Below are 13,841 nucleotides of genomic sequence, written 5' to 3' on the forward strand. Positions count from 1 at the left end.
GGCTGAGACTGTGCTCCTGGGTTCTTCCTAGCCCTGTGGCTCCCCTGGGGACACCCAAAGCTCCAGGCAGACTGAAGGACAGCTCCAGGACTTGAGGTCAACACCATGGAGAGAGACACAGAGCTTGAGTCAGGAAGTGTTTCTGGGTGACACCCAAACTTAGAGGGGCACTCATGGGCACAGGAAGGCCAGGTGATTCTTGATGGTATCCAAACCCAGATTCCTGTGCCTCTCCTGCCATGCCCCTCCTCCTTTGAGACTGGGGCCCCCAGCCCTGGCCCCCACTGTATCTTCATTTAGAAGCAAGACCTGGGAGAGGTGGCAGTGATGCACTATGGTGGGGTAAGGGAGAGATCTCTCATGTGTGCAGGCCCCAAGTCAACATCCAAAGCAGAGAGGAACAAAAAGGCGAAATGAAGAGTCAACAAACTAGGAAGAAAAGGGTCTTTCTTCAATCTGGTTAAGGCTGTTAATGAAAAGCCGACAGCTCCCAGCACACTCAAGTGGAAGATGGAAAGCTTTTCCTCTCAGATTGGGAACAAGACAAAGATGCTTGCTCTCACCACTTCCATTCAACTCAGTACTAGAGGCTCCACCACAGCAATTAGGCCAAGAAAAAGAATAAAAGGCATTCAAATTGGAAAAGAAGAAGGGAAACTATCTATTAGCAGATGGCATGGTATCATGTATATAGAAAATCCCAGCAAATATAACAGACTCAGCAACGTCACAGGGCACACAATCAACACAAGTAAAATCAGCAGTATTTGTACACACTCATGATGAACAGTCCAAAAATGAAATTAAGAAAAAAGTATAAGGTATTTGGGAATAAATTTAACTGAGGAGGTGCAAGACATGTATATCAAAACCCACAAAATGCTGCTGAAAGAAATTAAATAAGATTTAAATAAATGGAAAGATGCTTCGTATTCAAGGTTCAGAAAACTTAACATTGTCAAGATGGCAATATTTCCCAAAGCAATCTAAAGATTCAATGCAATCCCTATCAAAATCCCAATGGCTTTTTCCTTTTTTTTTTTTTCTTTTTTGGTTGCAGAAAAGGAAAAACTGATCTTCAAATTCATATGGAATTAGCCAAAATAATCTTGAAAAAGAACCCAATTCAAATAATTTCTTCATTTCAAACTTACAAAGTTACAGTAATCAAGACAGTGTGGTGCTGGCCTAAGGAGAGACATGGGGATCAGTGGATAGAACTGAACAGTCCAGAAATAAATCCATACAACTATAGTCAACTGGTTTTCAACAAGGGTGCCAGGACCATCCCCATTGAAAAATCGCTTCAATAAATGGTGCGGGGAAAACTGGAATCTCCACTCACAAAGGAATGAAGTTGGATCCCTACCTCACACCATATACAAAAAAAAAATTAACTCAAAATCATCAATGACCGAACTATGAAAGCTAAAATTATAAAAACTTTTAGAGGAAAACACAGGGAGAAACCTTCCTGTCCTCAGGATCTGGCATAGGTTCTGAGACACTAAAAGCATGAGCAACAAAAGAAAAAATAGATAATTGGATCTGATTAGAACTAAAAACTAGTGTGCACTAAAGGATACTAATAAGAAAGTGAAAAGACAACCTACAAAAAGGAGAAAAAATTTTAATAAGGACCTAGTATCCAGAATATATATAGAACCCTTACAGCACAATAATAAAGGAACTAAAACATGGGCAAAGGACTTAGACATTTCTCCAAAGAAGGCATACAAATGGCCAACAGGCACATGAGATACTGATGCTCAGTATCATTAGTCATCCGGGAAATGGAAAGCAAAACCACAATGAGATAGAACTTCACAATGACCATGTCATAATTTAAAAACAAAACAAAACACCAAGTGTTGGTGACAACGTGAGATACACTGCTAGTGAGAACAGAAGATGGCGCAGCTGCTGTGAAAAACAATCCGGCAGTTCCTCAAAAAGTTAAACACAGAGTCAGTCACCATATGACTCAGCAACTCCACTCCTAGGTATAGACTCAAAAGAACTGAAAACAGATTCAAACAAATCCTCCTGTATGCATGTTCAGAGCAGCAGCATTCACAATCAGCAAAAAGAAACAGCCCAAATGTCCACTAATGGATGGCTGGAAAAGCAAAACGTGGTCCATCCACACAAAGGAATATTACTTAGCCATAAAAAGGAGCAAGGTACTGATGCACATGCTACGATGTGGATGAACCTCAAAAACGTTATGCTAAGCAAAGCCAGACACTAAAGGCCACATGATGTAGGATCTTATTTATATGAAATGTGCAGAACGGGTCAATCTACAAAGACAGATCCAGATTAGTGGTTGCCAGGGGCTGGGGGAGGGGAAATGACAAATGACCACTCATGGAGACAGAGTGCCCTCTGTGGTGATGAAAATGTTCTGGAACAAGAGAGAAGTACTGGTTGCACAACACTCTGATGTACTAAATGCCACTGAGCTGTATACTTTAAGGTATTCAACGTTATGTGAACTTTATGTCAATTTTTAAGAAAGTCTTAACGTTTGTAGAAAATAACATGGAAAGAGGACATGGATAGTGCCACCCAACAGGCCTCAGGCCATGATTGGGGGGGTGTGATGAAGGGCTGATGATGCAGTCTGCACCCCCAACCTCACCACTGCAGGCCCCTCCTCACATTCTCTGTCCTTTGTCGTCACCCCACAGTCATTGACAAGCCTCAGGCCGCCCCCACCTACACCTCCCCATAGGGTACTGGTTACAACCGGGTCTCCACAGCAGGATACTCTCCACCTCCCCACCAGCCCTTACCACCTGGATACCATCTATCAAGAGAAGCCCTCCTCAGGATCTCTCTAGCAACACATGGAGGTAAGCCTGAACTGGGGGGGAGGGGTGTGCTATGGGTGTCTGCACGCTGTGTGGCTTCTGGGGGAATCCAGTGTGTCTTGGCGGACAGAGAAGCCTGGCCTGGTCTTTGAGGCTGCCCCAAGCAGCAGCATCCCGGCTGAGAAGGCAGTGGCCCTCGGGCCACAATGGACACTCAGTACTCACCAGGGACCGCTTGGCTTCTGGTAGGAACTGTCCAAACTCGGACAGCAGGTCCTCCTGGCCCCGGAAGAGGTTGGCCACCTCAGTAAACACCTCCTCTTCAGACATGCCACGGAATGGCCGGCCCTTTGTGCTCAGCTGCTCCTTCTGCCAATTTTTGGGAAAGGGAAAATGAGTCATTAGTCAAGGAACGAGGCACCCCAGGCTGTGACATTCAGGCATCCCACTGTGAAGGAGACGGAGGGACAACTCACGAAACAGGGAACCGGTGGGCAGACCCCATGACCGCCACCACTAGGAGAAAGGAACCCTGTCTACCGCCCTGCTAACAACTTGGGGTGCCCTGTGTGCTTCTGTGCTGGTCCCACCCCCCAACACAGCCTGAGTCTGGGCCACAGATGGGGTTTATGTGAAGGGTAGAGGGGACGTGGGCAGAGGCATAGTCATGGAGTTATCTGGCCTCAGTCCTGTGTGTCCTCAATCAGAGGCTGGGGAAGTACAAGGTCAGTGACAGACCCACCACCCTCACAAGGATGAAGGGGGTGTTTTTTGCTGGACAGGCAGAGGGGAGCATGGAGCTGACACTGGGTCTTGATGGAAATAGGGTAAAGAGGGAAGCAAAGGGACTACCAAGACAAGGCCTGTCCACCCAGAGTCATAAAGACCCCGAGACTTGAAGGAAGGTGGCCTAACCCAGAGCTTAAAGCAAAAAGATGAGGACCCAAGGGGACCCAAGTCAGGAGGGCAGGAAATAGCAAGCAGAACTCAGGATGACCATTAGAAATAAGTCCCTAAAAAAAAAAAAAGAAAAAGAAAAAAAAAGAAATAAGTCCCTATAGGGGCACCTGGGGAGCTTAGTCAGTTAGGCATCTGCCTTTGGCTCAGGTCATGGTCCCAGGGTCCCAAGATCAGGCCCCACATTGGGCTTCCTGCTCAGTGGGGAGCCTGCTTCTCCCTTTCCCTCTGCCTATCACTCCCTGCTTGTGCTCTCTCTCCCTCTGTCAAACAAATAAAATCTTAAAAAAAAAAAAAGATTTTATTTATTCATGAGAGACATAGGCAGAGACATAGGCAGAAGAAGCAGGCTCCCTGCAGTGAGCCCAATGTGGAACTCACCCTGGGATAACACCCTGAGCTGAAGGCAGATGCTCAACCACTGAGATACCCAGGCGTTTCAGAAAGAAGGAAGGAAGGAAGGAAGGAAGGAAGGAAGGAAGGAAGGAAGGAAGGAAGGAAGGAAGGAAGGAAGGAAAGGGAAGGAAAGGAAGAAAGAATGAAAGAACGAAAGAACGAAAGAACGAAAGAACGAAAGAACGAAAGAAAGAAAGAAAGAAAGAAAGAAAGAAAGAAAAAGAAAGAAAGAAATCCCGGTCAACCTTACACCAAGACTGTGACAGAGCAAGAGTGGTGGTGCCAGGGCTCCCCCAAAGCGCAAATCCGGAGACTCCCTCCCACTCTATGGCCGTAAAGAGAATGAGACAACCCATCAAGAGCCCTTGATGTCTCCCTCCCCCTCCTCAGGTCCCCTGAAGCTGTCCGCTCTGACCCCTGGGACTTTGCACAAGCTGTTCCCAGCACTAAGTCCATCCTTTGTCTGTACTTACCTGCCTGATAGTTCTGATTTCTCAGGATTCAAGCTGAATCTCCCCTTCCTGACACCCCCTCCCCTGGCCCCTGGTCAGAGTTGGCAACCATCAATCCGACATACTTCTACATGCTTCTCTTCTTTCCCACCCCAACCACCTCTAAGTCTCTTCCACCTCCAGACCGAACTAAGCAGCAGCCACTGATCCCCTTTGCCCCACCACCTGGCACATGGCCCACTTGTAATCAGCATAAACAGAGGGTAGCTGTGTTGTCAAAACATTAACGGAGCTGTCTTATAAAAAGACCACCACCTTCTTAGGTTCTTTTTAAATCCCTGTGCTGTGTGTTTCCTAGTACTTCTTGGATATAGAGGTGCCTCAAAGAGCCAATTAAAATCCTAATGAAACCAACTCCAAGAGGTATCTGTATGCCCGTGTTCACAGCAGCGTTATTCTGGAGAGCCAAAACATGGGAGAAACCCTGGTGTCCATCAATGGGTGAACGGATAAACACAAGTGGTGCATCTGTGCCATGGAATATTCTTTAGCCTTAAAAAGAAATGAAACTCTGACCCAGGCAACGCAATGACAAACCTTGAGGACATCATAGTGAATGAAAGAAGCCAGACACAAAAGGACAAATACCATCTGATCCTGCTTATAGGAGGGCCTCTGAGTTGTCAAATCCCCAGAGACGGGAAGGAGGATGGTGGGAGCCAGGGGCTAGGGGAGTTAGTGTTTAACCGGGACTGAGTCTTGGTTTTATAAGACAAGCAATTCTGGGGATGGACGGTGGGGAAGGTTGCACATCAGTGTACTTCAATGCCACCAAACTGGGCACTTAAGTTCTAGGTTATGTATACTTTATCATGTTAAAAAAAGAAAAAAAAAAAAAAAGAAAAAAGAAAACAACAACAAAAAAGCAAATTGGAATTTTACATGCTGTCATGAATTCAGACCAGGAAATGTGGACACTGGAGATGCACACGGACAGTGGGGACAATGGCAGCACCACCATCATGTGAGGCCTCCTACCTGGTAAGTGTGCAGGATCTCCAGGAATGACCTGTAGATCTCTGGGTGGTCTAGAAAACGAGTCTTAATCTTGTTCACGTAGCTAATAGCATTGTTGAACTCCACGGAGTCCGACTCCAAGGGCACCTGGGGCTTGTCCTCCTTATAGAGCATCTGCTGCTTGAAGTTCTCTGCACAGTCACTGTGGTTGTGCGAAGAGTCCTGACAACAGCATGACAGCAAGTTACTGGTGGTCCTGACCCCGCCGTGAACAGATGTGAGAAAAAAGCCCAGGAAGAGCCCCTGCTGGCAGAGCCAAGGCTTGGAATGTGGGGGTCTGGAGGGAGGGAAGCGGTGGCGTGGGGGGCACACACAGAACATGGAGGTGACTCCTCCCTCACCATATCGCATGCCTGTGCCATCCTGAGTGAGTCTCACGAACCCACCTCCATCTGATCAAAGAACATGGAAGTTTGAAGGACCCCCAATACCTTGAAAAATGAGGATTCAGGAGAAATATGTGAAAAGTGGATTATTTCATCCTTTCTGGAGTGAGGTTTGGGGCTATTTATAAAAGAAATCTTCCACACCTCTTGTCAGCAGCGCCGGGAAAGTGGCGACCCTGGAGGTGAGGGCAGCTGCCCACCGCCCAGGTTGTCTAGGACCATAGGACTCTTGGTGCTAAGCTGAGGATAAGTCACTCAAGAGAAGAGACAGACCCTGACCGTGGGTTGCTCCCTATGTCCATGGTGCCTGCCCTCCATTTGTGTGCTTTTCTGTCCATACAAATGAAAACGAAAACAGACACACACATCTGTCTCCTGGGCACCCAGAATCCTGATTTGTGGTGGGCCTGGACCCCACCCCCCTGAAGGAGGGGATGTTCATGTTTCCAAACTGAAATATTATGCATGGGGACTTCCCACAAACCAAACTGGGCTGTCAGGAGCAACCCTCTGGCGTCCTGCAGGTCTGACGCACACAGTGGCTGGCTCTCGAGCTGGTCGGGATCCTTCTAGCTTAGCTCTAGGGATATTAGGGCTCCTTCTCAGAATGTCTTCCAGAATCACCTGGCGCCAAACTAAAACGGCCTGTCTCCCAGCATTTCGAGCCCCTTTCTTGCTCTATTTTTCTCCACAGCGTGTCACCTTCCGACAAACACATATTTTACTTACTTTATTGTCTGCCCACCCCTGACCAGATGGCAAATACCAAGAGGGGAGACATCCCACTCTGTTCACATAACCCCAAGCACCTGGAATGATGCTCAGAGCAGAGTGAGCTCCATCCATTGTTGTGAGTCATCAGATGAACGGAGGAACAAACAGCCTAGTGTTTCCATCCCCCTTGCCACGGGGCACCAACCACTGACCTGAAGACTCCAGCAGGATGGGGAATGGCAGGCAAACAGCTGCAGAGCCATCATCATGACAGACACACTTGCGGGCACGCTCACTGTCACCTGGGTAGGTGTGTTATTCTGCTCGGGTTGCCATAACAAAACGCCACAGACTGGGCAGCTTACACAACAGAAATGTATTTCCTCACAGTTCTGGAGGCTGAAGTCCAAGATCAAGGTTCAGCAGGGGTGGTTATCTCTGGAGGTGTCTTGGCTTGTGGGTGGCCATCTTCTCACTGTGTCCTCACACAGTTGTCTGTGTGTGGGTTGCTCCCTATGTCCAAATTTCCTCTTCTCATAAGGACGCAAGGCAGATGGGATCAGGGGACAACCTAAAGGCCTCATTTTACCTTAATTACCTCTGCAAATGTCTCCAGAAACAGTCACATTCTGATGTACTGGGGCTTAAGATTTCAACATATGAATTGGGGTGGGGGGGTTGGGGAGAGGACACCATTCAGCCCAAACTGTGGTGCAGAGGCAACTCTAGAATAAAGTCTGAGCAGAGACAAGCAGAGACACAAAAACCCACAACAGCCGCAATCCTAAATACCATTTCTCCCCGACAGTGGGATGCATCCTAAGGCCCTCTGGGGATGCTCTTGCTGATTACTGCATTACTTAAAGGTGCGCTGGTCTGGCAGAGGAAGGTGCTAGAAGGAGCCAGGGAGAAGCAGGGGGAGGGAGTAGCCCCGGAGCAGAGATTTGCTTCAGAGGAGGCTGTGTGTCGGAGCTCCCCACCACTCCTAGGGGGGCATTTTCAAGCTCTGTGTACCCCTTCCGATGCCCTGGACTGAGGCACCGGGACAAGATGGAGAGATCTCCTCAAGACCAGGGTTTGGCAAAGAGGGCCAGATAGTAATGGTGCAGCTGCTGTGGCCAACAGGCTGGCGGTTCTTCAAGAAGTTAAACATAGTTACCACGTGACCTGGCGATTCCACCTCTAGGTATCTACCCAAGAATTGAAAACAGGCGTGCGGACAACCCAAATGCCTACCAAAGGGTAATGGATAAACACATGTGGTACATCCATATGATGGAATATTCTTCAACTATAGAAAGGAATGTAGCTCTGACACAGGCTACGATGAGGATGAACCTCGACACCATAACGCTGAGCGAAGAAGCCAGACACAAGAAATTATACAGGATTCCATGGAAATGAAATGTCCAGAATAGGCAAATCTGCGGAGACAAAGTGGATTCATTGTTGCCAGTGGCCAGTGGGAGAGGAGAATCGTGAGATATGGTTTCTTTTCTGGAGTGATAAAAATGTTCTGGAATTAGGGGTGGTGGTTATATCGTTAAATATGTGCAAAGCCGCTGAACTGTATACTCTAAAATAATTACATGCGGTGAATTTATGTTATGTGAATATAATCACAGTTTAAAAACATTTTCAGTGTATCTCTGGAAAATGTAAAAACCACTGTCCATACAAATACAAGCTGCCTTTGGCTCCTGAGCCAACCCCTCCTCTAAACCTTCCAGAACAGTCCAACCTTTTCTCTTCTGTCCCTGCCCTGAGTGACCTAATCCAGTAATCCAGGCACAATAAGGTATTCTCCTAGACACCGAAAAGCAGCCTTACACAGCCCACCCTCTGAGTGGCCATACACAGCCCCAATTTGGTACATGAGACACCTCTTTAAACAGCACATTCCAAACACAGAGCAGCTCCCCTGCAGCCCCTGCTGCTCCCAGGCCTTGCTCACCCCAGCAGGTGATGCCACCTTCACCCAGAAACTCAGGAATCCTGGAATCTCCTCAGACTTCCCATTTTCACGGACTCTCCACCTTGGGCCCACGCCACTGTGCACTCTGCCTAGATCACCCAGGCCCTCCCCGCACCGGGCCCCCAGATCTTCTCTTGCCCCCTCAGTCCACTTCTGGGACCGCATCCAGAGTGGCCTTTCTGGAACTCTCCACTGGTTCCCCATGCCTTGGCTCTCTCCCCTACCTTCTTCCCATTACCCCACAACCCTGCAGGCTCCTTGGCTGTTTCTCAAGCACTCCCACTTATTGCCTCCTCAGGCCTTGGACCCGGCCCAGGAAACCCCCCGCCCCAAGACACAGGCAAGGTTCCTGATCATTCACACAGCATCTGCCCACAGCCCCTCATGCCCTGCCCCTGCCTTCACTCACAGCATTAATCCCCCTCACATGCTCCTCATCTGTCCACCCGGATCTCAGGATACACGCAAGTGCCCCGAGAGCAAGAACTCTGAATAAACCCCAGCACCTGATACAGAGGAGGTGGTGGTCCACACCCGTTCCATGAGTGACTAGGACACAGATATGCAAGGTGACCCACTTGGGACTCACTGAACTTCCAGATGACGCTACCCCAGAGAGAACACAGCAGGCCTGCCTCCAAAGGTAAAGGGTCATTTGTAGTCCAAGCCATATCTAAAGCTTTACCTTTCTTTACCTGTGTTCAAGCTGGCTGTTGCTCTAGCCAACCATAAAAGAGCCGGCTCCCGGGCGGCAGGGCTGGCTCTGAACGGAAGCTGGGAGCTGAGATTCATCACTTTCCCACCGCTGCGCAGTGTCCTGCTCCTCCCAACACGTGCCTGGCACCACCCCGGAACAGGGGTACAGTCGAGAACAAGACGGACAGGATGGCCTGCCTGACCTGGACTCAGTCGGCCACGCAAGGCAGACCAAGATGCGGTGGATTTCTAATTTCAAATCCTGGTTTTGTGATTTTACAATATACAAAATGGGAGTGGTACGAGAATCATCTGGGGGTGGAGTAGAGGGCTCTCTGAGAGGTGTGACAACTGAGGCCTGATGACTAGCTCCAACATGATGCTGACTCAGGAGGCTGGAGCCCCAGCAAGGTGATATTCTTCCCAACATGCTGCCCTGGCCTTCCTGTGGCCACACTCCCCACATCATGGCACACAACTGCCTTTCTCTTAGACTTGCGTTCTCAATGAGGCCAATTCTGTCCCCCAGGGGCCACTTAGCAACGTGTGGAGATACTTCTAGGTCGTCACAGGGTAGACTGTGGAGTCCAGGAATGCTGCTAGGCACCGTACACTGCACAGGACAGCCTGCTCCAGAAAAGAACAATCTGGTCCCAAGAACAATGGGCCAGGGCTGAAAAAGCTGCATCGAGGACTCCCCACAGCCTGGGACTTCCCTTATATCTCTCCCTCAGCACCTAAATACTCCCTCCCTGCCTGGAGTTGATAGGACTCACAAGATGAAAAATAGGAAAAAAAAAAAAAAAAAAAAAAAAGCTGTACTACAAAACACAGAAGCTAAAAAATGAGTAAAACAAAAAAAATCACCGGAGCGTGGTGTATGGGGAGCCCTGAAAAGTTATCGGGCTACTGTGGCCTTTCAAAGGACTCCAGGACGCCAACAGGCCATCCTGTTTACGCCTGGCATGACGGAGCACTGAAAAGCAGGGCAGGAAACTCAGCAGGTCAACTGATGTAGACAGAAATGGAGTCAGCAACGTTAGAATGGGGCCCTAAAAGTAGTGGCTTTGGGGCTTCAGCAAGATTATAAAACCAGGTTAAGTAGCTACTATTCAGGGGGAGAAAGGACTGGTCAGGTCCAGCTATGTCCATTAACACATGGAGTATGCACAATAGCCCGGGCCGTGACCACCTCCGAATGCGAAGACAGCGCAGTTCGCATTGAGATCCAGGCCACAAGCTGAGTTATTCCTACAGCCAGGGGTTGGGAAAGGCGAACTGTTGGGAGTGTGGCCATCACTTGGGAGTGTGACGGAGGTCTTCAACCTCGGCTCTAAGGGAGTTATGGTCACAACACACCTGTGTTCAGACTTGTCGAAATGCTCCCGTGCACACTGCTGTAAATGAGCCTGCTTTTCTTCTCAGCCGTGATTGTTCCAAAGATGAATCTCGCTAAGGCTTTCATTGTCTGAAGCAACAAGCCCTACATCTGGATCCTGGTGCTCTGTGTGTAAATGTGAAATGGAAGCTCTTTGGAGTTCAGTGGCCACGCACTTCCAAGTTCCTTTTTAAAACTGAGACACACTGCTTGGCTTTAATGAGGCAACATGCTGGTGGCGGAGCTTGCCTTGCATAGAGAGAAGGCAAGATTTACATGCGAGTTCCTCTCAGAGAGGGATGTCACTGTCACATGGCCTCTGGCTGTTCTCCTTCCAAATCTGACTCTTGAATTGATACAAAACTGCAATCTCCTTCATCAGAGGCAGAAACAAGAAAACGCTTCCCGTGGTAGATTTTTTTTTATATCCCTTCTAAAACCCAAAACCCTGGAGCAGAGGCAGAGAGATTGAAAGAGCTGGTTCACGCAGACCAGTGGTTCTCGATGGGGGTGATATGGCTCCCAGGAGTCATCTGGCAATGTCTGGTGACACTTTTGGCTGTCGCCACGGGGTAAGGGCCTAGTGGGTGGAGTCAGGAATCTACAAAACATCTCCAGATGCACTAGACAGCACCCCCTGTAGCACGGCTTTATGGCAACAGGGCCAAGGTGGAGGAAAAGCAATGGCTAATTTATAAGAGTAAAGCTCACAAAGGTTTTTGTTTGCTCAGAGGGTCTGGTGGGCTCAGGCAAGAAGGGACTACAGGGATATAGGAGGCAGCGAGCCACCACCTGAGACAGAAAGAGCCAAAGCCACAAGCCTAAGCTGAGCCACCGACCCTGCTGGCAATTAAATGCAGCACAGCAACAACAAAACGGCTATTCACACACACATCTCAACTACTTTATTTTGCGGCGGGCACCTAGGATGATCAGAGCAACCACATACCGAAGTACAAGTGTGGCCTACCTGGCATGTCACGGGAACGCCTCAGGATAAGAGCCTGGTGACAGGGGGTGGTTATTTTGACAGGACATAAAACTGCTAAGAGAATACCCCCGACACAAACAACCACATCCACTCTTATCTGAATCCTCCAAACGGATCGATTTGGGATAAAGAGGCTGGCTGGATAGGTATTTTGATCTATTTTGACCTGTGCTAGAAGCGAGCAGCGTGTCTAGAAAAAGACTGGATCTTCGCTGGCTTTCCAGCAACACGATGATACACAAGATGGGCTGCCTGACCTGGGTACCTGAGTACCAGGGTGCACCATGTCAGGGCCAACTCACTCAGACCACCATAGCGGCATACCTGGCTGGATAGAGGCGACTGTATGTTTAACTTGCCATTCTTGGGAATGTCTATTCTGTACCCGAGGGGAAGGAAAGCGTTGAATCCAACAATGAGGTCAGGGTGTTCATGGAAGAGCTGTGACACGCGTCGGATGACTCCAGGCGTATCGATGCTAGAACAAAAGAGAACGAGAGTGGGCAGGAGTGTCTTGGGGAGCACACTGAAAGCAAAATCTACTCCCAACTCACTTGACAGGGCCACCTAATAATGAGCTTCTCGAAGGACAACAAAGCACGCTGCAATGTGACCGGTGTGATTCAGCCAATGTGTTATGTGTCATCTACTTCCACAGCAGCCAGCCTCGGGCTCCCTGTACCCTCCTATGGAGAACCACAGGATATCTGCATGGCACAGCTACCCCAAACACTCCAAGCACACGCGTTCTGTTCTGAAAATGTCAGGAGAGCCAAGTGAAAGTCCGGGACTCCAAGAAGTGGCAGGAGGCCAAAGCCCTCTAAGCAATGTGATAAACCATGACACAGGTGTGGATCCCAGCAAGTGATGGCAAAGCATAAATACCAAAGGCCCTGCAAGCATGGGTTGCACAACGCCAGGGGGTCGTCCCCATGGCTGCAGTGGGGCTCCCTCAAAGCTTTAGCTGGTCTCTCCTGGAAGGAAATCAGGCCAGCCCTGCCCGATTTCCTCAGGGAGGGGGAGGCAGCACGGTGGTGATGGGACCGCTGAGAATCTAAGAGTCAGAGTGCCCAAGTTCTAGTCCTGACTGCCCCTAAGGCTAGTCTGGGCAAGCCTCTGGCCCACTCTAAGCCAAAGTAAGCCTCCGGTTAATGGATGGCATGATCTTGAGGTCCCCTATCTAGCTCTAACCCTCCTGTGCGCCTACAGAAATCAGCTTGGTGTGTTTTCAATCCTTTTTCTGTGCCAGACCCCTTACAAAGCATTTTATGCGCATTACTTTCCAACAAGCCTGGGACTGGGGGTTGCCGAGGGTGAGGCACTCACCTTGGAGACAAGATTGAAGGGGGAGAGGGTGCCAAAACATGCAATAACCAAGACCAATAATTTTAACGTAGTGCTTAAAATTTTTTTTTAAATTAATTAAACAAATCCTTGATGGACAAAATTCATTTTAAACATCCTTTTGAGTAAAGACAGGACCCGACTCCTGCTGCGCTTGCGGACTTCTCTCTTGCTGTCTCCTCACCCCATCCCCGCTCTCCTTCCAGGAATCCCCACAACAGCTCCACAGGGGGGTACTCTCCGCTCCCGTCTTTTGGAAGGAACCCAGGCTCTTGAGAGGTTCCACGACCTGCGCAAGGTCACCCGACTGGGGCGGAGAGGGGGCCGGGATGGGGGTTCGCACCCCGCTCGGCCGGATCGCGGCCCAGGGCGGCCCCCCCGGGGTGGGAAGGGGTCCCGCGGGTACCTCTGGCTTTTGAACTCCTTCATAATCTCCAGGAAGCCGTTGTAGGTGGCGGGGTCGCTGCCGAAGCGGATCTTCACCTGGTCCAGGTAGGTGAGGGCGTCCTCCACCTGCGGGGAGGGGAGGGTCCCGGTGGGCGGGGGTCGGCGGAGGAGCGGACGGAGGACCGGGGTCCCTGGCGGGGAGGGGGGCGGGCCGAGCCTCCGGGGAGTCAAGGTTAGGGGTCAGGGGGCTGGGGTCGGGGGCCGTGCGGAGT

General features: G+C 49.6%; 1 protein-coding gene across 2 annotated transcripts in view; it reads right to left on the reverse strand.

Moving 5' to 3' along the window:
* SIN3B (SIN3 transcription regulator family member B) overlaps window positions 1-13,841 on the reverse strand; it is a 38,881-nt gene that overhangs the window by 23,996 nt on the left and 1,044 nt on the right. For both annotated transcript variants that reach the window (XM_035703620.2, XM_025457932.3), the window contains exons 2-5: window positions 13,589-13,695; window positions 12,163-12,316; window positions 5,660-5,860; window positions 3,042-3,185 (exon numbers count right to left, since the gene is read on the reverse strand). In XM_035703620.2, the coding sequence (XP_035559513.1) occupies window positions 3,042-3,185; window positions 5,660-5,860; window positions 12,163-12,316; window positions 13,589-13,611 (522 nt within the window). In that variant the 5' untranslated portion in view covers window positions 13,612-13,695. The remainder of the gene's footprint in view (window positions 1-3,041; window positions 3,186-5,659; window positions 5,861-12,162; window positions 12,317-13,588; window positions 13,696-13,841) is intronic.

This window comes from Canis lupus, chromosome 20 (assembly GCF_003254725.2).
Source record: "Canis lupus dingo isolate Sandy chromosome 20, ASM325472v2, whole genome shotgun sequence".
Taxonomy (NCBI): domain Eukaryota; kingdom Metazoa; phylum Chordata; class Mammalia; order Carnivora; family Canidae; genus Canis; species Canis lupus.